This window comes from Glycine max, chromosome 9 (assembly GCF_000004515.6).
Source record: "Glycine max cultivar Williams 82 chromosome 9, Glycine_max_v4.0, whole genome shotgun sequence".
Lineage (NCBI taxonomy): Eukaryota > Viridiplantae > Streptophyta > Magnoliopsida > Fabales > Fabaceae > Glycine > Glycine max.
In genome coordinates, this window is record NC_038245.2 from 45,394,095 (window position 1) to 45,418,984 (window position 24,890).

General features: G+C 37.9%; 2 protein-coding genes across 2 annotated transcripts; one reads left to right on the forward strand and one right to left on the reverse strand.

Moving 5' to 3' along the window:
- Window positions 1-4,968: 4,968 nt before the first annotated feature.
- LOC100800722 (cytokinin dehydrogenase 6) lies at window positions 4,969-7,987 on the forward strand. Its single transcript, XM_003534327.5, has 6 exons — window positions 4,969-5,507; window positions 5,630-5,858; window positions 6,001-6,128; window positions 6,233-6,493; window positions 6,796-7,058; window positions 7,156-7,987. Exons 1-6 carry the CDS (start codon window positions 5,106-5,108, stop codon window positions 7,475-7,477), a joined length of 1,605 nt encoding a protein of 534 aa, XP_003534375.1. The 5' UTR covers window positions 4,969-5,105; the 3' UTR covers window positions 7,478-7,987.
- A 9,219-nt stretch (window positions 7,988-17,206) lies between these two features.
- Window positions 17,207-18,445, reverse strand: LOC102660179 (zinc finger protein CONSTANS-LIKE 1). Its single transcript, XM_006587622.3, has 3 exons — window positions 17,926-18,445; window positions 17,654-17,837; window positions 17,207-17,571 (listed from the first exon to the last, which is right to left on the reverse strand). The coding sequence occupies exons 1-3, from the start codon at window positions 18,324-18,326 to the stop codon at window positions 17,455-17,457; spliced, it is 702 nt and encodes a 233-aa protein (XP_006587685.1). The 5' UTR covers window positions 18,327-18,445; the 3' UTR covers window positions 17,207-17,454.
- Between the last annotated feature and the right edge of the window lie 6,445 nt (window positions 18,446-24,890).

A 24,890-nucleotide genomic window follows, 5' to 3' on the forward strand; every position in this document is an offset into this window, starting at 1 on the left:
GAGTGATAGCACTTTGAGACTAATCCTGTAATTTGCGGTATCCATTGTTAACAAATTATATACATATATGACCCGAGGATTTGCATATCCATACAAGTTTTAGTGCTTAATTAGTATAGAAAAGCTCTCCTCTAAAAAAATAAAAAATAAAATATAGGAATGCTCTCGAGTTCTTAGAGGCGTTAGACCTCGGTCAGCTATAATCAAACTTGATAATATTAAATCATCATCACCAAACACGCAAAAAAAAAAAAAAAGATCACGTGATTCTTAATTATTTTTCTTGCAAATACTGACTCTTAATTATATTTTAAATTTGTTTCGAATATTCTTGTCTCAATTGAACTGGTGTTGAATAATATTAAAGATAAATTAGAAAAATTAGTGGTATTTTGATAAATATTTGTTATGCTAGCTAGCTAAAATTAATTAATTTTACTCCATTTTGATTTCCCTTATATAATTTATTTTTTAACAAAATCTTGAAATTAGCTTTTAATATTGGAATGAAAAATTAGAAATATTTATTTCTTTTCAAAGTTTCTTTCCTTACAGCCTACTTGAATTTTGGACATATGTTGAAGTGGCTAGCGGGGGCCTCCAGGTTCATGGTGAGTTCCACGCATGATATACACATTTCGATGCAACGAGGATAACAAAGACATATATATGGGCAGGAAAAAAATTACATAAGACAAAATGCAAAGAGAGGACACATAAAAATTGTATAGCCAGACTTTCAAAATTCTTTTTTTTGAATCTTTCGAAACTCGTTTAAGTTCCCACCAAGGAGGAATGGAAGGAGATGTTGATACTTATGGTTAGTATATTTGCGTTTGGTACGATATTTAATAATTGTTTAAAATCTATATGAAACATCTACGAATATGAAATTTTAACTTATAAATATCCTACAATATTCTCGTATTTTAATAAGATGCAAGCAAATTAAATTAAAGCATTTGGCAAAGTGAAATACCTGACATTCAAATGTAACCACGCCAACAAAACCAATTATATTATTGCCACACGTTGAGTGGTCGGTTTTTAGTTAGTTAGTTATTGGTCCGTTAATTTATATATATATATATATATATATATATATATAAAGTTTTTTTGTCTAAGTATTTAATATTGATTAAATTAAATTAACTCCGTGTCAATTGATATTAGCATTCTATGGTATTTTTTCCCCTTACTTTTACATTATATGTCATAAGATATGTTTGTTGCTTGTCATGTAAGTGGTCATTCGTTCCCTTTCTTCTTCCTCTTTACGCTATATATACCATTGTCCTCCCCCATATCACCTTCCTCAATGGAGCCTTCAGTCCCCTTTTTCATTTTCATATGGTAGTGATAGAGTTGGTATGCAACAATATCATTTTTTTTTTTTAATATATGTCTAGATCTATTCGAGAGGAACAACGTTGGCCCTTGCATTTAGCATGGAAAACATGCTCAAAGTGACAATTGCATCAATGAGCCTCATAAGGACAAACACAATCCTATTTTCGAACCATTCAAATTAAATCACATTTCTTAACAAGGAGAAATTTCAATCTATGCTTGAAGTGATCGTCTCAATTTAGTAATATTTTAAACCATTTTCCCCATCTAATATTTATATATTTTTAAGAATATTTTGAATATATTATATCAATTATTATAACCAAATGATATTTTTTTTGCAATATAATCTTTCTTGGAAAGTTAAAATATAATTGTGAACTCATTAAAATATTTGAGATATCAATAAATAAGAGTGTTATTAAAAATATAATTAACCCTATCTTAATTTTTTTTATAATAACAAGTATTTTAAGTAAAATTAAAATATTTAGAAAAGATATAATTTGAGACGAAACTTTAGCATACATATGCGAGAACTCTTGTTAGTTCTTTTAGGTGGAAGGATGCGATATTTTTAATAAATTTATTAAAAATTATAACATTATAAATTAAATATGAAGTGAAGCCTCCATATATTTTTGTGATTTCAACTAATTTCAGTTAATTAACAGGAGAATGTATGTAAAAAAATTATGTTAAAAATGCGTTGTTAACATTTTTCTTTATCATAATGCGTAAATATTGTTAATGAGGAATGAATTTTTTAGTCCTAATCTTATTTGTCTTATGCGTTTACAAAACTAATTAAAGATTTTTATTTTATAATTTGACAAAGAGACTTGTGGCTTGTATGTTGGTGATGATGATTGGTGAACTTTACTCACAATAACAATGGGTAAGAATGGATTTAACATTAGTATTTTAATCTCATGTTTGGGATACGACAAGGAGACATCTGTTAAAGTGCGAGAAAGTGGGATATGAAATATGATAAGAATAAATTATTAATCTAATGGTTTTGATGATTTATCTAAATTCTAAATTATGTGTCCTATGGATCCGTCTAAATACAATCCTTACTCCACATAGCAAGATAATGAGAGCTGAAAGCACCGTTATGTGACATTGTTATTTATTTGCAAATATTAACATTTGTCCGTGAGAAATTTCTGGGTACTATGGAACAAAATGAAACTGATGTGGCATTCTTGTCTTATTTTGTTAATTAAATGATTTAACGAGGGGATGATAATGGAATTTGTAAGAGATAATCGCCGCCCGTGGATTGTGAAACATGACAATTGTTCAGTCTTTTGAGATTTTACACTGCCTAAAAGGTCATTCTGCTCTCCAAAATCTAAGCATCAATGGGCACTGAAAGCCCCATGATGTGGCTATCAATCACTATACGTGTCTTGATAATTACTCTACTAATATAACAATTATTTATTTTCTTTATTGATGATACTCGGTTTCCTTCTATAAAGCAAGTCATCAAAAGGATTATTAGATTAGGTTTTCCTCCACAGATGAGAAGACTATGTCAATTGCGTTAACATTTTCACACTAGAGACTACTACTAGCCATGCCCTATAATAACTCTCTGCCCGAGTCAAATTCTAACAGCCTTAATCTATTATTTATAATGGCAACCAAAGACGATTTTTAAAAAAATTAAATCTTGATTGAAATATGTGCATGAACATTGAGGTCGCCTGTATGTCTTTAAAATGTAATATGATTAATGTCTTTTTCATACCAACGAACCCTTTAATAGATTCTGTGTATACTTTCAACACACGAAAAACGAGTTTCTCCACTATCCTCCCAATGAGGAAGCCGTCAAATACCAAAACAGGGATATGTATCCATAGTCCTTTTATTCAGTTGAATATAGGTTATGTACATATAATGAATCCATGATTCTAATTCGAATGGTCTTATTATATTTGATATGGAACCGATGCAGTATTCCAAATGTTGTAGAAGAACAAAGGAGTGGCTAATAATATTTAATAATTTTATCAACTATTAAATTCTACTGAAAATTTAACCGACCAACTTTAGTTGAAGAATCTGAATTTACATTCACTTGAAATAATGTAGCGTTGGTAAGTAAATATAATATAAATATAAAGAAAGAGGAACCAAAAATATAGTAATATAAGTATATAACTAGCCTAGAATTAAAAAAAAATTAACTTAAGGTTAACATAATAGGATAAGATTTCATTATGTTCATATGAGTGAGAACAATCTATTCAGTAGGATAATCTGTACTTGATTTTCATCGTATGTAAAATTTTATTGGATAAGTAGCAATCACGTGTTAGGAGCGAATTAATCTCTTAACTAATGAATTGAATTGATTTCTCTCAAAAAGAGAAAAAAGAATCCACAAAAATTAAAAAGAATATTCACTAAGAGGAAGGAATTGAAAGAGAAGAAGAGAGAAAGCTGTAACAACACCATCAATTATTGCGTTTATGTTTCTTTCTGAAAAACACGAGACATGGATCCTGCAGCCTACAGGCTATTGCCCATTGGTGTATGTTTCCTAGAGGGAGCAATGGAGGTTTTTTCCCATTGGTGACCCAATATAATTTGAACAGAAGATCACGAAAAGCATTTTTGCCAATCTAATGAAGTGACAAATTGATTTGGCCATAATAGATGCAAGATGGCACTCTATGAATTAAGCTGCAAAAATCCTCATCGGACCAAGATACATGAAAAAGGATAAAGTTATAGTAGTAGTACTAGCATATATCAGAGTAAAAATACCCACCCGAATAAAAAATGAAGAAAGTATAGACAAGAGAATCACTCGAGACTTGTCCAATAGCTTGGTACTAAAGATTCGACAGAATAGATATAGCAGTGGTAGTTGTGCATACTTGAGCAGATATTAAAGTGTAAGTAGCAATGTTGTGTTTCATTTGTTTCCCATTTGCTCTTCTTTGATGGATGGCCTACACAAGAGAAGAGGTCCCTAGCTACATGACAAACGAATGAATGAAGACTTCACGTGTCTCATGGACCAACACATACCCCACCAACAATTCATCTCTCCCTCTCTAATGAATTCAAATCACCCCGCAAGTCCTTCTCATCCAATCTAATAGCAGGATACGCGATGTTTACATTCCGACAATAGTGGACTCAGTACCAACACCATAAAAAAAAATAAACAACTAGTTATGTGTCCATAGGGGCAAAAGAAAAAGAAATACGCACTACTGTGGAAAGAAGAAAAAAAGCAATAAGGACTTATTTCTATATCCGGAAAAAGCATATATCCTTAAATTGGTTAATGAACAAAAACTTGAAACATGTCTTTCCTTCATGTTTTTGTTGTAACTTATAACATAACATGTAATTGTTTGTGGTTACCACTGTTTGGAAAAAGTTGAAGATTTGTGAGATCTCTCATTGATGTTACTTTTCCTCTTCAACTTGGCTTCTGTGTCACTGTACATGTGATGCCTTTGGCGTCTCTCTTCCTTCCAAGTAAGCAGTCCACATACGCATTCTCCTCGTATCGTATGTCATAAGTCATGACTGATCAACAATGCTACGTTGACCAAGCCACCACCCACAAACTCCTTTAAATTCTGGCCCAAACCCTTAAGTTCCTGCATTCTCCAATCCATCACTTTCTCCTTTTCCTCGTGTTCACAAAATCACGCTGCTTAATTATTCCTTCAACTACCATCATATCATACCTTCTCAACAGAAAAATAAAAATAAAAATGAGATACATCCTTGGAGAACACAACATTCTGTTCCTCAAAAGCTTCGCCTTCACGATATTATTCCTTAGTTGCATAGCCATTCGGCTTAACTTGTGTCTTTCCAGCATCCCTTCTTCACTGAAATCAATTCCCCTTGAAGGGCATTTAAAATTTGATCAAGTTAGCCTAAGCCATGCAGCAAGGGACTTTGGCAACAGGTACCAATATAATCCAATGGCAGTGCTGCAACCAGAATCAGTTTCTGATATTGTAGCCACCATAAGGCATATCTGGCTGATGGGTCCTGGCTCCCACCTCACCATTGCAGCGAGGGGCCACGGCCACTCGCTGCAGGGTCAGGCTCAAGCCCATGGAGGACTTGTGATCAACATGGAATCACTCAAGGTCCCAGAAATGCAGGTATATCGCTAAATATTAATTGTTAATCGTTAATTTTTTGTTAGCTAGGCAATCAAATCCACAATCTTTTCCTCTCTTCCTTCTTCTTATACAACCAAACTAACCTTATAACTCCAATGCAGATACATGTTGATGAGGGAAACAAGTCTCCTCCATACGTGGATGTCTCAGGTGGCGAGTTGTGGATAAACATATTGCATGAGACTCTAAGATACGGCTTGGCGCCAAGATCGTGGACAGACTACCTGCATCTCACAGTTGGTGGCACTCTCTCCAACGCTGGTGTCAGTGGTCAGACATTTAGGCATGGTCCCCAGATAAGTAATGTACAGCAGCTCGAGATTGTTACAGGTTTGTGAAAAAGAGAATGAATAATAATTGTTTGTCTTTTCTGAATAATAATTCATTTGATACTGGCTGCATATAAGTTTTCTAATAAATAATTTTTTTCCCCTACTTTGATGAGTAAAACATGGTCAATGAATGGATGCAGGAACAGGGGAGGTGTTGAACTGTTCCGCGGAGAATAATGGGGATCTCTTTCATGGTGTTCTAGGGGGGCTTGGCCAATTTGGCATTATAACCCGGGCAAGAATTGTCCTAGAACCAGCACCTACCATGGTAATGCATCACTCATCAGTGACTATACCAAAACAAGCTTCTTTTTTTTTGGTTTTAATGTGTGCTTTGGGTCATGACTGAAAATTTTCTATTTATTGGAACAGGTAAAATGGATTAGAGTGCTGTACTCAGATTTCACAGCATTCACAAGAGACCAAGAGAGGTTAATATCTGCAGAAAAGACTTTTGACTACATTGAAGGATTTGTGATAATAAACAGAACTGGTCTTCTAAATAACTGGCGATTATCCTTCAACCCACGAGACCCGGTCCAAGCTAGTCATTTCAAGTCGGATGGAAGAACTCTCTTCTGCCTTGAAATGGCCAAATACTTAAACGTGGAAGAAATCGATGCAGCAAATCAGGTGAGGCCAGCAACACTCAATCTAATAGATTTTTTTGAAAATAAAGGGATAATTAACTCCAAGGTTTTAAAATATGAGACCGTGGGTTGCAACATCAAAGTTTTCTAACTCTTTGCGACCCGAATTGAGACTATGTCGATAGCATTTGTCTATGATTTGCCCGTGATATCAACAAACACGACCAAACCACATGCGACTGCGACCTATATTTAAAACCTTGATTAACTCATTAGTGATAATCTTTCTTTAGGAAAGAAAATAAAAGAGGCTAAATCAACCGTATCTCACTTTTGTGTGTGCAGGAAGTTGAGGAACATTTGTCCCGTTTAAGCTACATCCCATCAACTCTTTTTTCAACAGAAGTCACATTTGTAGATTTCTTAGACAGGGTGCACATATCCGAGGTCAAGTTGCGTTCAAAAGGCTTGTGGGATGTTCCACATCCATGGCTCAATCTTCTAATACCCAAAAGCCAAATACTCAACTTTGCACAAGTCGTCTTCGGGAACATCCTATCAGAAACTAGCAACGGCCCCGTCCTTATCTACCCAGTAAACAAATCAAAGTAATGAATGGTTCAGAAAAAAACATACTATTAACTCTAGAAACAAATATTTTAGCCGTCAATATTTTTTAATTGACATGTTTTGTTTTGTTTGCAGGTGGGACAACAGAACTTCTGTTGTGATTCCAGAGGAAGATATTTTCTACTTAGTGGCATTTCTTACATCTGCAGTTCCATCTTCAAATGGAACTGATGGCCTAGAACACATACTAAGTCAGAACAAAAGAATATTAGAATTCTGTGAAAGAGCACAACTTGGAGTGAAGCAGTATTTGCCCCACTACAACACACAGCAAGAATGGAGGGCCCATTTTGGTCCTCAATGGGAGACTTTTCTGCTGAGAAAGTCCGTTTATGATCCATTAGCAATACTCGCCCCTGGCCAACGTATATTTCAAAAAGCAATAACCTTCTCATGACCACATTTTTATTATTAATTATTAAAAATCTGAAAAAAAAAAAGAGAAGAAAAGTCCTTCATGGCATGTGCCAAAATGAAAAAAAAATGTTATATGATCCAGACAGGTTTTGACATTGACCATACAGAATGCAATTGCAAAGGAAGAAGGTTCATTGATAGTAGAGAAAAAGAGGGAGAAAAAGAGATTACAAAATGATGACTGGTGAGATTTGTATGCCTTGCAGGTTAATGAGGAAAGTTGTCAGTGTATGTAGGTATGTACCATTACTGATGGAAAAATTGCCTTACGTGCTGAGTGTAGCACCAAGGCAGCAGGGTCCGGCTGAGATTAGATCAACAAAACACATTAATCATTGTAGGGTTTCCAAAGAACTTATAAATATTATCAGCGCTAGAGCCAATGTATAGTACTATCAATTTTGTAAACACTCCCTTATTTGTTCTCTGTCTCACATGTATCCAAATTCATTAAGATTATAATTAAATACAGATATTTATGCATCCACCACAAAAAGATATCAATACGTTCGCAACAAATACAGATAAGATGATATATAATGCTGAGTAACAAATACTACTATTCTAGAAAATTGCGGAAAATGATATAAAAATGGGTATGCCTACCCTGAAGGATGATGAATATCAGTCCACGGCAATCTATAACTTACTGCCAGTGATAGTATGTGAGAGCAGATAAGACATAGTGATGCCATATATCCATATCACTGAAAATAAGGTGTGTGTGTGTGTGTTTTGGTGATATATAATTGATAAACTAAAAAATAAAATCGTAGCATTAGTACAATTATACACTCATAAATCATGGTCTACTTCTTGCACAAAAGCAACCATTCATGAAAAATGTGATAAATAACTAACAACAACAAAGTTTGTTTTTAGGTTTTAACCTCTGCTCTTTTGGCTGCACTTTGTCTAAATGAAGCAACATAAGTCAACTCATCAGTGAAGGCAGAACTAATCTAGTGTGTTTTTGCTACTGTCAGAATAAGAACAATATGGGCATAATTAGGAACCACAGCCACTGGTGGCTTGTCAAGGGAATTAATGGCAAAAAAAATACTAAAAAGTGAAATTATTTCTTAAACCTAGTCCCTACCATATTCTTAATTTTGAAGTTATGCACGTTCATGTCATAATACTACTGGAAATCATTCAACGTTTTGCGATTTTATTATCCCTGCTGCTTTTCAACTACTTCCAGTGGGGTATATTTTCCCTTATTTGGTTATAAAAATGCATAATTGTTCCCATCACTAAAAAGGAAAAGATCTATTAAAAAGTTAACTGAAAAAGGGAGAAATGTGTTACTGTTCAAGAGATTCCATCATAGTGTGTCAGAATTAGAGGGGGAATGATATTTGGTTGCTTCTAGACCATTTCCATTGTTCACTTGAATACACATCACACCCAGTGAAAGTTGCACCACATGCATATCTCCTTCATTGCTCCAGAATGTTTTGGCTCAAAAAGCTTGCTTCTGGATTCTGGTTTTGAACCACTCACCAGACAACCACACAAAATGGACTAAAGTTATCTCACCAAATAGTAAAGCTCAACCTTTCCACGTAGATGAGACCACAATGCATCGGTTCAGAAGATTTGCTGCTGGCTTGGAATTAAATTGAAAGCATTCAAAAAGAGCTACATAGATGACCATAGTTACAAATAAAAAAAGCAAAGCATTGGCATATCTTTTAAAGAAAAAGACCCATTTTTTATAAGATATGTACGAAAGGAAAGTTGAAGATAAATGTACAAGTTGTTTTATGTGTCCTATGAATGTCTGTCGTCGCCTTTATGGTAGTAAAACTAGTCCAATTAGCAAGTTATCTTTTGCATCTGCATGAATATTAAATTTGAAATTAATAAACACCATATATGAAGTTTGAAACTGTAACAAATAGCTTTTTAAGTGCGCAAATCGTTTACCTTATACCGCATGTAGTTTCTTGATATGGCCAATTATTACAGTTGCTTATTGGAGGATAATACACAGAAAAGAAAAGCAAGGGTGGGGAGGACCATCTGCATAAAGCACCTTGTAATCAAGAACCAACTAGTGCCAGATTGGTAGGTACATCTTTAATAATTATTCAGGACAAGAATCTTAATGTATATAAAAGCAAAATATAGGATGCATATAAAAAAGAAAAACAAAAAACCGGATCATATAGCTAGGTAGCATTTTTGATAAACTGTTAAAAGAAAAAAAAAAGCATGCTAATAATAATATGATTTCTATTTTATATATGGCATTTTAAAAATAATATAGAGTTATATATCTATCGAACTTGGAGTGTTAAAAGGTGGTAGATATTTTGATTCGACTGAAAATGGTGGAACCAAATTAAGAGAATAGAACAGAACAAAATATTTTATTTTGTTTTGTTGGCACGTGAAATAATATCATAGTTTTATAACTCCCCTCAAAATGGTAATGGACCGGACATAGGTAGTCCCTACCAATTATGGAAGACAAGAAAGAATCTATTGATCAATGGGAATTTTATGGGCTGACAGACAGCTGAGCATATGATATGGAAGTTGTCTCTTAGTTGTTATATCGGTTCCAGATTCCAGTAATGAGTACATGGAAACTATATTGTACAAGATTCAACCACTGTACACTGTGATGTAACCTTTAAATTCAAATCACTAAAAACAAATAAATACTACTTGAGTTCATGGTTCAGACACCATAGCGAAAATCAACCAAATTTCTTAGATAGCATTTGAAATCCAGACACAGCACTTTTGGCAGCATAAACAAGAATAAATGCAAACTCCGAAGTCCGAACAAGAGTTTGGTCACCAATAATATCTTGTCTTTTTATATTGATTTTTTGTTTTCTTTTTTAGAATGAGTCCTTTAATTACAATGATATTACAATTGAATTACGAGAAATCACATTATGATATTCACTGTTCCATCTGAGAGTTGTTGAAATTTCTCATAATTAATTTGCTAGTAAAAAGGTATATAATTCATGAGTATGCAAAGAGGGCCCATTGAGGTTCTTTTTTACAAGTGACACGAACCTGTCCAGCAAGTTGGAAGATATATGTATACTAAGCGGTGTAAGAATTAAGCTTGCTTATTTAGTTGTTTTGCTTAATTAGCTTCCCATTAAGGTGTGTTTGTTTGCTTGGATCTGGGGGGGTTGTTAGAAAGAGTGAGAGGAAGATATGATAAAATGATCAATTTTTTCATTATTTGAAAGCAGAAATGGAAAAGAAGGAAATAATGTTAAATGTTTTATGGGTCTCACGTATAAAATTATTTCCGCCATAGTAAAGCATGAAATTGGGAAGAAAGAAGTGTAAAAAATAAATAATTATTTTTGAGTAAAAAATAATATAATTATTTTTTAACTAAGTCAATTATTTTAATTAGTATAAAATGTTTTTTTATTATTTTATTTATTTATTTTCACCTACTTTTCTACTCGGCCACATGAGAAAAAATTTTCCAATTTCTATCTATTCATTTAAATAACACATAAAGAAAACTAATCTACTCCCTGTTGTTGTTGCCTTTAAGTTTTGCCCTCCCTGTGACTCTATTTTTTAACTTACGGCCAGCTTTAACAGGATTACTATTTGAGGTTTTTTATATTAAGTTTTGTGAAAAGTATATCACCACGTATTGCATTCGTTGCTTCAAGAAGTAACTCAAAATGTGAAACTATTATATTTATTAAATTTTTCCCTCACTTCCTTGCTACACTAGAACTCCACCTTCAAATTTCAAAGAATGAATTCATTGGATCCATTAAATTTCTCAACATTGAATTCACAATTGAACAACATCAAAATGAGCCCTGGAAACGTAGAGTCTTGATACACTTCTTGTGGCGTAGACAATTGTTATGGAGGCAGTAACACTACGCAAGCTCCACCAAAAGCAAGACCCAGAAGAAGGATATTGTTAACTAACTTGAGCTGAGCTGGCGCATCCTGTAAGGGCTACCACTACCGCACCACTATAGCCTTGTCTTCCATTTGCTTGTGCATTTAATTTCATTTCTGTTAGGATATGTTAGAAAAAAATTACAAATTCTGTTATTTCAATTATTAGTATAAATATAGCAGCAGTGTAATAAGGTAGGATATGAATGAAAATTTCCTTGAGTTTTCCCTTCTTGTCTCTGGATGTAGTGGCCCTCGAAGTCAGCTTCTTTTCCATTGTGTAACAATTTTGTGCTTTCATTGAGCTCCAATGGCTGTCTTTCATGGCTACCATGCCAGTGCAAACCATCTCTTCCCACGACATCCTCTCCACACAGCGCGCCATCCATCAGCAACTACCTTTGTCGGAACTTCTACCTCTACCCCTACCATTAACCATGCCCGCTCATTTCAGCCACCAAACCACCATGGACCGCCTTGAAAAAGTTGTGTACCACCTCACCCAAAACCTATCCACCATGACCACCAAGACTTTGGAGATGAATGTCAAGCTCGATGAACCTATCCGCTTTCACACCCACTTCATCCCCTCCAAATCGCCCCCACCTGTGGAGACCATAATAATGGAACCACAGAACATAGACACCAACCTCTCCCGTCTTAGCTTCAATTTCACCGCCATCGCGTTGTATGAGACATGACGACGTTTAGTGTCAGCTTGATTCTTCATGGCTAGTTGAACCTTATGTAGGCGTGTGGTCAGAGAGTTCCATAGGTCCTGCCTTGAAGTCAGAAGACTATCAGCTGCCTCAACAGTGGACGGCCCTTAAAGTAAGTGGCAAGAGACGGAGAGGGCTTGTCATATGTAGCTTCGAAGGGGGTGATGCCCGTGGCAGAGTGAACGGCAGTGTTATAACACCATTCCGCAAGAGAAAGGAATTGGGACCATTTTGAAGGGGTGTCATGGACGAAGCATCGAAGGTATTGCTCCAGTGTCCGATTCAACACTTCGGTCTGGTCGTCAGTCTCAGGGTGATATGTGATACTCATGCGTAATTTGGTGCCGCTCAAAGTGAATAAATCACGCCAGAAGTGCCCTATGAAGATAAGGTCGCGATCAGAAACAAGGCTTCTGGTAAAACCATGATGTTTGCAAACAATATCAAGAAAAATAAGTGCCACTTTGTTTGCTGTGTAGTGGGTAAGGAGGGCACCGAAATAAGCTCCCTTTGAGAAGCGATCAATGACTACCAGAACTGCAGTATAACCCTTAGAGGGAGGGAGACCGGTGATGAAATCCAGTGACAGGTCTTGCCATGGTGAAGTAGGAATAAGCAATGGGTGGAGCAGGCCCGCGAGTTTCTTAGGTTCATATTTGACCGGTTGGCAGGTGGTGCATTGTCGTATGAACTGATTGACATTCGCACGCATGTTGGCCCAATGGAAGTTCATTTGAAGTCGATGAAGGGTCTTCGCGAAACCCAAATGGCCACCAAGGGGAGTGGAATGAAACTCTTCCATCAACAAAACAATGAAAGGGTTCCCGGGTTCGAGCCACACTCTATCATTGAAGAATAATAGGCCATCGCGCAAATGAAAACCAGGGTGGGAACCAGGGTTTGAGGTGACTTGGGTGAGTTTGTCTTGAAATGGGGCGTTGGTGATAAAGTGGTCGGGCATGGCATCGAGGAAGACAAAATGGGGTACCGATAACAACATGCATTGGCCATTGGTGTTCTGGGGAGCCTTGGATAAAGCATCAGCAACAATATTGGATTTGTCGAACTTGTATTGAATGTTGTACTCGTACCTTAACAGCTTCGACAAGTACGTTTGTTACTCCGACGTTTGAATGACCTGATTCATAAGGTCCTTCAGACTTTTGTGATCGATGAGGATGGTGAATCGATGGCCCAACAACTACTGCCTCCATTTGCGGATGGCCATCGTAATCGCATGCAACTCACGAACATATGTGGATGCAAGCTCCAAGCATGGACAGAAAGCCTTGCTGAAGAAAGCCAAGGGGTGACCGCGCTGTGTTAGGAAGACGCCCATGGCTGTGCCAGACACATCCGTCTTAAGGGTGAACGGAATAGAGAAGTCTGGTAAAGACAATACCAGCGCCTGAGTCATTGCTCTCTTCAGTTGGTTGAAGGCTAATTGCGTATGAGGATCCCAATGGAAATTATCCTTCTGAAGAAGGGCAATCAATGGCGTGGCGAGGGCGACATATTCGCGGATGAATTTGCGGTAAAATCCAATTAAGCCGAGGAAGCCACGCAAGGACTGAGGAGTGGTGGGAGTAGGCCAATTCACCATGGCTTCAATCTTGGAGGGGTCAGGAGTTACATCGCAGGCGGCCATGATGTGACCCAAAAATTCAATCTGTTGTTGCGCAAATCGGCATTTAGATTCCTTAAGAAAGATTTGTGCGTGGGAGAGATAATCAAACACCTACCGTAGATGGTCAATGTGATCGTCAAAGGAAGGGCTATAGACGAGAATGTCGTCAAAAAACACAACGGCGGAGGAACGGCTTGAGGAGTTCATTCATGGTGGCTTGGAAGGTGGAGGGGGGATTACAAAGGCCGAACAACATCACCTTGTATTCATAGTGGTTGTGGTGTGTTCGGAACGCCATCTTGGCAACATCGTGATCGGCCAATAAAATCTGATGAAAGCCTTGGCAGAGGTCGAGCTTCGAGAACCATGTTGCAGAACCCAGCTCGTCGAAAAGCTCGTCTATGGTCGGCATCGAAAAACGGTCTTTAACCGTTAAAGCATTCAAGGCATGGTAGTCGACACAAAATCGCCAGCTCCCGTCCTTCTTCTTTACTAACAGCACCAATGAGGAGAACGGGATGTGACTCAACTGAATGAGTCCTAAAGAAAACATCTCGTTGACTTGCTTCTCAATTTCTGTTTTCTAGAAATAGGGGTAGCGGTATGGACGGACGTTGATCGGCGGGGTGTTGGGTAGAAGGTGGATTTGGTGGGTGATTGGCCGCGGCGGAGGAAGGATGGTGGGTGGTTGAAATAAGTGGGAGTAGTGGTGATGGAGGTTGGTTATGGCGGGGTGTGGTTGAGCTGGGGAAGGTTGGGTGGAAGGTGGGAAATGATGGGTAATGGAGATGTGGAACAAAGCTGAGACGGAGTGGGTTTGTTGTAAACGCTGAAATTGTAACAAGGAGACATCGACGGGAACTGTGGGTGCGTATGCCCGGAGAAGGACCGAACGACTATTGTATTCAAACTGCATGGTCAAAGAGGCATAGTCCGTAACAATGGGCCCGAGCTGTTGAAGCCATTGGATTCCGAGGACTATGTCGGCGCCGCTAAACTCCAGGACATGGAGGTCGATAGTGAATACCTAACCTTGGAGTCATATTGGAGTATGGGAGCAAATATAGTCGCAGGGAAGCACGGTACCGTTAGCTACTGTTGCCTGCAGAGGGTTGGTTTGTGTTGTAGGCAACTGGAGGTGCTTGGCGATGCGAGACTAGATAAAATTATGAGTACTCCCATCATCGATGAGTACTGTCATGCGGAAATTGTGGATAAAGCCAAAGAGTTTGAGTGCCTCCGGGGTAGATGTGCCAGAGAGTGCGTTAAAGCTTATTTGGGTTGGGGTCGTGGGCTGGGTGGTGGGTATAGTGGGTGGTGGGGTTAGGTTAAGAAGGTGAGACGTAGGATTATCAGGTCCTGGGTCATCTTCCTCGACCACAAGTAGGAAGAAGCGAGCCTTGCATTTGTGTGAAAGAGCCCACTTCTCGTCACAATTGTAACATAGGCCATGTTCTCGTTTGTGAGCTATTTCTTTCGAGGTCAGGTGGCAGACCTGGGGGCGGGTGGGTGGTGATGGGTTGTTTATCGACGAAGGTAAAAGAGGGGTGTAAATGGGGTTAGGGATGGTGGTTGGTGCCTGTGTGCGAGGGCGGTAACCACGGCATCGGTCCTCTAGTTTATCTTCTTGTAGTTTCGCCAAGGAGATAGCCTGAGGGAAAGACACTGGTTGAAGCACCTGTACCTCACGGCACAGCTTCGATGTCAAACCTGATATGAAGCAGCTTAGCAGGAATGAGGGGAGCATGCCGATGATGCGGATCGTGAGACGCTCCAATTCATGTAGATATTCGTTGATCGACCCATGCTGGGTGAGCTTGAACAAAACTCCTTTGGAATCATCGTAGAATGTCAGCACAAAATGGGTCTCCAGGGCCTGCAGTAAGTCTGGCCATGACGTGATGCACCCGTTGTGGAACGTTCATTGAAACCTGTTCAAAGTGAGTTCGTCCATGTAGAATGAAGCAACGGTGATGCGCTCGTCATTCGGCGTATGGTGATAATCAAAGAATTGGGAGATCTTAAAGATCTATCCCATGGTGTCAGTGTCGTCGAAGCGAGGTACGTCAAGTTTGATGTGGTGGCGGGAGGCAGTGGGAGATGGTGGTGGAAGGGGTGGAGGCAAAGGAGAAGGGGAGGGCGAAGGTTGTTGGTGTTGGAGTTGAAGGAGTTGTAGCTGTTCCTTAATGGAATCGAGATGTAGGGAGAGGACTTGGTGTGTTTGGGTCAGGCGGAGAATCGCCTCCTCCAAGCGGTCAATGGTTTTGGAGCGAGTGTTGTGCTTCGTTATTGGCACGCCGACAGGTCGAACCAAATTGATAGGGGCGTTTCCTTGGCTTCGAGATCAAGGGAAGTCTACAGGGAAGAAAGAAGGAATACAAACGCTGAGAGTGAATGTTCTTCCTTTATTCAGTGCGCTTTTTGCTATATATAGGGTTCTCGAGGTACGAGAACCTTTTATTACAAAGATAAGGCTCGCAATAACAAACACGCGGCACAGAATAACAACCCGACAATTTCTGACAACAAAATATCTAATTGCGCACTACTCTACGCACTAAGCTACGAATGGCAAAAACAATATGCCATGCCCTACGGTTGCACATAATCATGCAGGTGAGCGGGTTTGCGAGTCTCTCTCTTGGGACGGTGCTGCTGTGCTCTATCAAATTATCTATCTAACATACTTAGCCAAACTTGGGCAGACGAAAAACAAAACTTGCATGTCACATTTACAGGATAGTTGAATAGTTGATTTTTTTGTGCGTGGTATTATAGGAATTTAAGGTGGCACATGGCATCAAGAGTTGCATGGCTCATGTCACTTGTGATTTATGAACGATGGTTATGAAGATGCGAGACAGTAAAATGAAGGATGACTTAGATTAAGATTAATTTAATGGAGGCAAAGTAACTTAACAAGTGAAATAATACTACTAATTTCAAGTATGGTGATACCAACGCCTAACAGCAACAACTCTTCAACTACCACGTATATTTCTCACAAAAGTTTAACTCTATTTTTCCCGTGTTCAAATGAACAATTCCATTAGTACAGTAATATTTTCTTTAATACATTCTTTATAAAGTATATTTTACTGTTTATTGAAAATTATAAAATTAAAAATAAGTTTCACAAAATTTAGTGAATTTCAGTTAATAATACATGAGGTGTTTAAAAGAGCGTTAAGCTGAGTATTAAAAACATTTCTCAGTACACTAAATATATCACTAGAAATGAAAAGATGACAACTATTGCTAGTTTGTTACAACAATTACTACTGAACGAATCCTGAGCAACAACGTTTGCCCAAAATGGAAGGCGAAAAATAATATTCAACCCTACAAGTAAAAAGATAAACTTAAGGACAAACAAACAAGAAAGAAAGAAGTAATTAATTAACCTTGCATATAATATTGCGGTGAGTTTTAGACACAACAGGAGATAACAAGACACAAATGAAATAGTTGGCGAATGAAAAGTAAGAATTTGAAATATATACAACCTCCATATACATCATGAAATGCGAAGTACAGAGTTATTATGAACGGGATTGAGTACAAAATTGAACAGGAAAACGAAACTAAGTCTACCTTAAAATGAAGATGACTATAAACTAGGTAATTTCCATATAAAATGGGAGTTAGCACTTAGTATAGTCTGTAATTCAACGAAAGGTTCAGATTTTCTGATTTGGGTCAATAATTTGGTTGATCATCTCGGTGCCTCTTCAATACGGAGAGAGAAGTTGTTGATTCATCATCATCGGGCCATGTAGCACTAAACATCTCAGATGAAGAACTCACTGTCTCATCCTGCAACGTAAACATTAATGAATATTTGACATAAAAAGAAAATGCAAACATTAACAAGATGAGAAGGCTAATAATTAGTTACATTGGAATCGACAGAAAAAGAGTTATTTCTTAGTCGCTTGAATGGTGAGGTGGCAGAACTAGACATGACTTGATGACTTTCCCTTTCATCCGAATCATCGATACCATCATCAACATCGAGGTCAACATCATCATTATTATTACTAGATTGATATCCATATGATGGATATGGATGCACGGTTAAGCTGCAATTAATTATAACATTATAGAGTTTAATATAAGATAAAATATTATATTCATTCATTATTATCATTATTCAAAAATTGGTGCAACCTCACGTGTCGATGCGCGACGCAACGCTGACAAAACGACACCGTGAGCATGAGTTTGGTGCCGGAGGCCTTCCACGGAGTCGGGGAATGGCATAAACGACAGAGAAGCACACGCGAATGCTTAGCCACCAAGAAATTCGCGCTGTGAACTTTCTCGTCGCACTCCCAGCATAGCTTAGCCTGGTCCGAGTCGCACAGCATCATCGCCCTCTTCTTGCACAACGCGCATGAATATTCCCCCATTTCCCTCTTCTCTTCACCTTGTTGCAGGTTGTTGTTGCTCGTAAGTAAAATAATTCTAATATATCTTTCTCGGATTTCTCGGAAGATTTTTTTCCCGAGAAAAAACTCAGTGCCGTTTTGCTTATGCGGAACCATGCTATTGGTGGAACACGAATTCATCCTGTGGGGCTTGCCACGTGTGATGCCTGATAGAACAGAACCGACAATCAAGCATGAATGCTACCTCTGTTAGTTCGTTTGTTTGTGGGTGAAAATTTAGGATTAGATAAGAATTAACTCCGGAGAAGACAAGTGCACGCCACGACTAAGATATTTTTTACTAATTTTTAGGCCTTTTAAATCTGTGAGGTTGGAAATAGATTCTGAGATTGGGTAAGACGTTCTTTCGTAGACCCTTTTTTTTTAATTTAAAGATATGTTTTAAAAAATTATATTTAATTATATGAGATTTTCAAAAATGAAAAAAGTTGCTTGCTGTTTATGCCTGTATAGTAGTTTCTTTTGAGTATTCCAGCATGTCATTTGCATCTATCTTGGTTAATGTGGTTACTCATTCTATCACATTTGGGCAAAAAAAAATTTACCGAAATACAAAATCACATTTTTTTTTTTAATTTTAAAAAAAGTACAACATGTTTGTATTTGTTTCTTAAAGAATAGATCCATGTATGTCCAGAAACTACTCTGTTGTTTTGATGTGAGAATTCCTAAAGACTCGAGTTCCAAATAAAATAAAAAATTAAGATGAAGGCCATAAAATCAAATTAAGAAAAGAGCTAGAAGCTAGGATTAAACATACACTTAATGGTTATAATCTATGTTAAAGTCTACGGGTCTCCTTCGAGCACTCCAATGGTTAGTTGATCTGGACATGTCTCATGTAATCATTGAAATGGATTGCAACACAATTGTTGATAATCTTAACAAATTCCAAGCCAGATCTTTCTGAAGTAGGCTATATCTGTTCAGAAATACAACTTACAAGAACATTCTCCATCATTTTCCAAACTTTGGTGTTAAGTTTGTTACTAGTCCTTATTTTTTACCGTAATGCAGTTGCTCACACTTTTACAAGGATAACTACAAACAGCCTAGGGGTGGTCCTTACTTTTTATCATGATGTTCTACAATGTATTTCTTCTCTTATTATTAATAAAATGATACGAATTAGCTTGTTTCTATAAGAAAAATGGTTATAATTAATCTGTTTTTTAAAACAGGTTATAATCTATGTTAAAATATATTTTTACCACCTAAAGTCATTTAGAAAATGGACCATGTTGTCATTCTCGTAAGTTACTCATTTTGAAAAAAAAAAATAATAACGATATTAGACCCAGTGGTGCTAAGATGGAGTAAAAAATCAAGTACGTAGACATAACAAAACATAATTCACTAACGCATACAGTGTACTTTTATGACTTAATCGTTAAAATATCATTTTATATACCCTCCTGCTCTGGAAAGAATATAATATTAACAACTCTCAAAAGAAAAGCATGCATGTCATTTGTCAACATAGCAGATTAACGAACTTGAAGTCTGAAGATCAGCATACATAGTGATAGAGGAGTAGTACCTCGGAATTTGGCATGTATACATGTTATATTTTAGGTATTTTTTTTTTAGGTCGTATATGTTAGGTATACACAAGCATGACTAATTTAAGTGAAAATATTCATTTATTAATTATTTTATCAAATAGATTGATAAAAAAATAATTTAAAAAAAAATTTGAAAAGAAATATTATCGAGATTACATGTGTGGTATATGAAATCAAAACCCAAAATTTTGGAAAAAATTTGTTTCTAATTTTTTTTATAAAATTTTCACTAAGTACGTTAACTTGTGTTCAATGTGACAAATAGTATTTTTTATTTTTTAAAATAATTAAAAATACACAGAAAATTGATTACTTTTTTAAAATAAAATTATTAAATGTCTCCTCCAAACATATTGAACCTAACTTTCAACAACTTCATCTCTATCTTGATTTTCACCTTTATTCTTCAATATATAATTCGTGTTGTTGATATATTCTTACATCTTCTAATTTTGTTTGTTTATTTAAAGTAATTTTTGAATAAGGATGATAGCTCCCATCTCGGTTTGCATAGAGTCATGCGCACGGAGATAGTAACATATAAAGAGTGATTTTTTTTTCAATTTTGATTCTCTTTATAAATAAAACCATTAATTTTGATTAAGTTTTTAATTTAAGATACCACTTAAAACAATGCATTGTGATGTTTATAAAAAAATAATGATTAAGGTGAAATCATCTATGCCTTACATAATAAGTCATCAACATCATATGTGAGAGGAAATAAAAACATGTTTTTAATAAAATACAGGAATTAAATTGAAACGATATGAAACTTCAAAGACTAAAAACAAGAAAAATTAAAGTATAAAAACTAAAATATATTTTTTCCAAAAAATTTCTTTATATTTTGATATTTAGAAAAATATCTAAATAAAAAGATAATTAACAATCGTATGAAAAATTGAACATGAATAATACTTTTATCAATGCAACTTTGATATACGTGGTGCAAAAATTATAACTATTAGTCATTGGTCTAGTTTATGTAACAGGGTCTCTGTATGTAAAAATAAAATAAAATAAACATTTTTGTGACGGAAGGATTTTTTTTAGAAGTTCCCCTTTTTAAGTCATTTTTGTTATCTTAATAATTAAAAGTGTTAAAATTCTAAAATAATGTCAACAAGCAAGCTTTAAATACTAAATATTAGAAAAAAAAATTAAAGATGTCTAAAGAAGAAATAAAAATAGAAAAACTTATATATGAGAAAAAAAAGGATAAAACAAAATTTTAAAAGATGAAATTTAAGACCAACAATTAATTAAAATAATAACAAAATAGATATATAGTAATGACTGAATTATAAATATCATTTACAAAGATGCGAGTTGAAGAAAATTATTTTACATTAATAATCTATTAAACTTCTCTCCATTATGAATGAACAATGAAATTATTTACATTTTTTAGATTATGATAGCATAGCAAAGGAATCAATCGCAGAAATTAAGAATGAGAATGCAACAAGCAAGCAACAGAAGCAAGGGTGCAATTAGAAAGCAAGACCAAGAGAGCAATTACAAGACCCACTTACCTCAAGGATTACGTGTGAAGCAAGCAGGTGCACCATATCTAGAAGAATGATCCTGGTCGTGTAGAGGGGAGACAAGCCTAACAATTTCCTGATATTCTCTAGCACAAAAAGACAAATTCGGTTATTGAGAAATCAGTATAAATAATACTATGTAATAACAACATCAATCAATGAATTATACAATCTTTTCTTCCCTTATTCTTTGCTCTGCGGAGGCCCTAGTCCTCGAAACCAGCTTCTATCCCCTTCCCCTATCATTTGGGTGCTCTCGTTCTGTACTCACATGGCCGATTCCACAAACACTTCGGATGAGCTCAAGGAGGCCATCCTCCGTCTCACCAACCACCAGTTTTCCCTCAGCGAAACTATGCAGACCATGACTCTTTGCATCGATGACCTTCTTCATCGCATTTCCCCTCTGCTTCCACCACACCCACCTTCTTCGTCCATTCTGCAACCACCACTACCTCCACCTGCATCAAACCACAAAATCAAATTAGATGTTCCATGTTTTGATGCTTCTGATCCCTTGGGTTGGATTTTTAAAATTAATTAGTTATTTGAGTACCACGGTACCCCAGAACATGAGCGTCTGACACTAGCCTCATTTTATATGGATGGCAGAGCCTTGGCCTGGTTCCAATGGATGATCGACAACGGTCAATTCACGTCGTGCTTGGTTTTCCTCCAGGCACTTCAGACTCGTTTCACCCCCACCCAATATGAGGACCCATCGAAGCCCTATTTAAATTAACACAAATAGGGATAGTCGCACAATACCTTTCTGAATTCAAGGATCTCGCCAATAGGATCATTGGCCTCCCATCGTCGTTCCTCCTCAGCTGCTTTGTCTCCGGGTTGACGCCAGAAATCGGCCGCGAAGTCCAAGCCACCAGCCATTGACCTTGGTTCAGGCTACTGGTCTTGCTCGCCTCTAGGAGGAGAAGCTCCTCGATACTCGTCCGGCATCGCGTAGCCGCACACCACCACCTTTGCCCACTCCACTTCTTCGCGTGATACCACCCACACCCCTGCTACCATCCCTCAGCCGACCACTGCCACCAATCTTGAAGTGGTTTTCGACGGAGGAATAGCCTCGCGCTGGGAGCGCGGGCTCTGTTTCAACTATGACGAGAAGTTCCATAGGGGCCATCCATATGCATCTAAGGTTTTTCTCTTCATCACAGAGGAAGAGAACCCCTCTCTGCCTAATATAGAAGCCTTTGACCAGCCTCCTGACCCTCCCGACCCAGTTGACTCGTACCCGACCCAAATTAACTTTAATTCATTAGCGGGCAATGTGGCTCCAGAGACACTCCGGTTCTTGGGCCTCGTCGGAGATTATACGGTGGTGCTCCTGGTGGACGGAGGAAGTACCCACAACTTTATCCAACACCAATTGGTCACCCAGCTTGGTCTGTTACCATGCTCCACTACTCCGTTGCGGGTAATGGTAGGCAACAGACAACAACTTGAGTGCACTTGCGTCTGCGAAGCCATTACGGTGGAAATTCAAGCTACTCAGTTCATCGTTGACTTGCATGTATTGTCGATATCAGGAGCCAATGTCATCCTAGGCTTGTAGTGGCTGAAATCGCTTGGTCCGATCCTCACAAACTACAACTCTTTGTCTATGAAGTTCTTTCGTGATGGTCGTTTCGTGGAACTTAAGGGGGATACGGAGTCTACTCTGAGCTCTCTCTTAGTGCCACAGTTTTGTCAGTTTTGTCGCGCACAAAGGGACAACATGTATTTCCATATCATGGTGCTCGCAAATGACTAGCCTTCCACCTAGGACCTTCCTCTATCAATTCAAGCTCTGCTCCACAAGTTTAGCCCTTTGTTCCAAGCTCCCTACCAGCTCCCTCTGGCCAGAGAAACCGACCACCATATTCACCTATTACCCGATGCTGCTCCGGTGAATGTGAGACCATATCGTTATCCTCACTATCAGAAGCGCCAAATTGAGACTCAAGTGGAATCCATGCTTCAGAAGGGCCTCATACAGCCAAGTACCAGCCTGTTTTTTTCTTCAATACTGTTAGTCAAGAAGCAGGATGGGTCGTGGAGGTTATGTGTTGACTATCAGGCCCTGAACGCCCTCACAATCTGAGACCGATTCCCCATCCCCACCATGGACGAGCTCTTGGATGAATTAGGTGGCGCCCGTTGTTTTTCAAAATTGGATTTATTACAGGGTTACCATCAAATCATAATGCACTCCAGGGACATTCCGAAGACAACATTTTGAACTCATTATAGTCATTATGAGTTTCGAGTGATGCCATTCGGCCTCTGTAATGTGCCTTCGTCTTTCAAGGCTACAATAAACATGTTTTTCCAGCCCTACCTTCGCCGCTTCATCATCGTCTTCTTCGATGATATTCTGATTTTCAGCGGCACCCTTGAAGAACACCTTCTTCATCTGGAGATAGCCTTCCAGGTATTGCTCGACAATCACTTTGTCTTAAAATTAACTTAGTGTTTCTTTGCTCAGCCTCAGGTGGATTACCTCGGGCATTTAGTTTCTCATTAAGGGGTACAACCGGTGGATTCTAAGGTGGTCGTAATCCAGCAATGGCCAGTTCCATAGTCCACAAAGGTCGTGTGAAGTTTCTTGGGCCTTGTCGGCTTCTATCGCCATTTCATCAAAGGGTATGCCACCATTGCAGCAACCTTGGTCAAGCTCACTACCATTGACAGTTTCCAATGGACCCCGTCGGCACAGACAACTTTTGAACAATTGAAGCAAGCTTTATCGGATGCTCCGGTCCTGGCCTTACCTAACTTCGAGCTACCCTTCACGGTGGAAACAGACGCTTCTGGAGTGGGCATGGGCGTCATCCTATCACAACAGGGACACTCAATCGCCTTCTTCCGCAAGCCCTTCAGCCCGAGGCTCTTGCAAGCATCCACCTATGTGCGAAAATTATTCGCGATAACTGCCACAGTCAAGAAATGGCGACAATACTTGTTGGGTCATCGCTTCACCATTATTACCGACCACCGCAGCCTCAAGGAGCTCCTCACTCAAGTGATTCAGACGACAGAATAGCACAAGTATTTAGCAAGATTAATGGGCTACAATTATCAGATTCATTATCGTTCTGGCAGTCATACTCAAGCTGTGAATGCCTTGTCAAGGCTCCCTGAGCAAGAATCATCCTCCTTGATGACTCTATATGTTCCCTGCCTCACTTTTATCGAAGAGCTCCGCCGACAACTAGAAAATTGCCCAGAATACCTGTAACACCCGCAAGCCATTAGGAATTTGCCGGAGTCCCACCCAAACTCCATGATTGTTCAGAATTTAATCATTCACAAGGGGCGCATTTGGTTACCTCGCAGACTCCAGATGATACCCACTTTGCTCATTGAATATCACTCGACTCCCACCGGCGGACACATGGGCGTTGCCAAGACAGTAACTCGCTTGTCAGAAAATTTCATTTGGTCTGGCCTTCATGACGACGTAACACAATTCGTAGCTCAATGTGTTGAGTGCTAGCAAACTAAATATGAAACCAAAAAGATGGCGGGATTGTTGTGTCCCCTACCAATACCTCACCATCCTTGGGAGG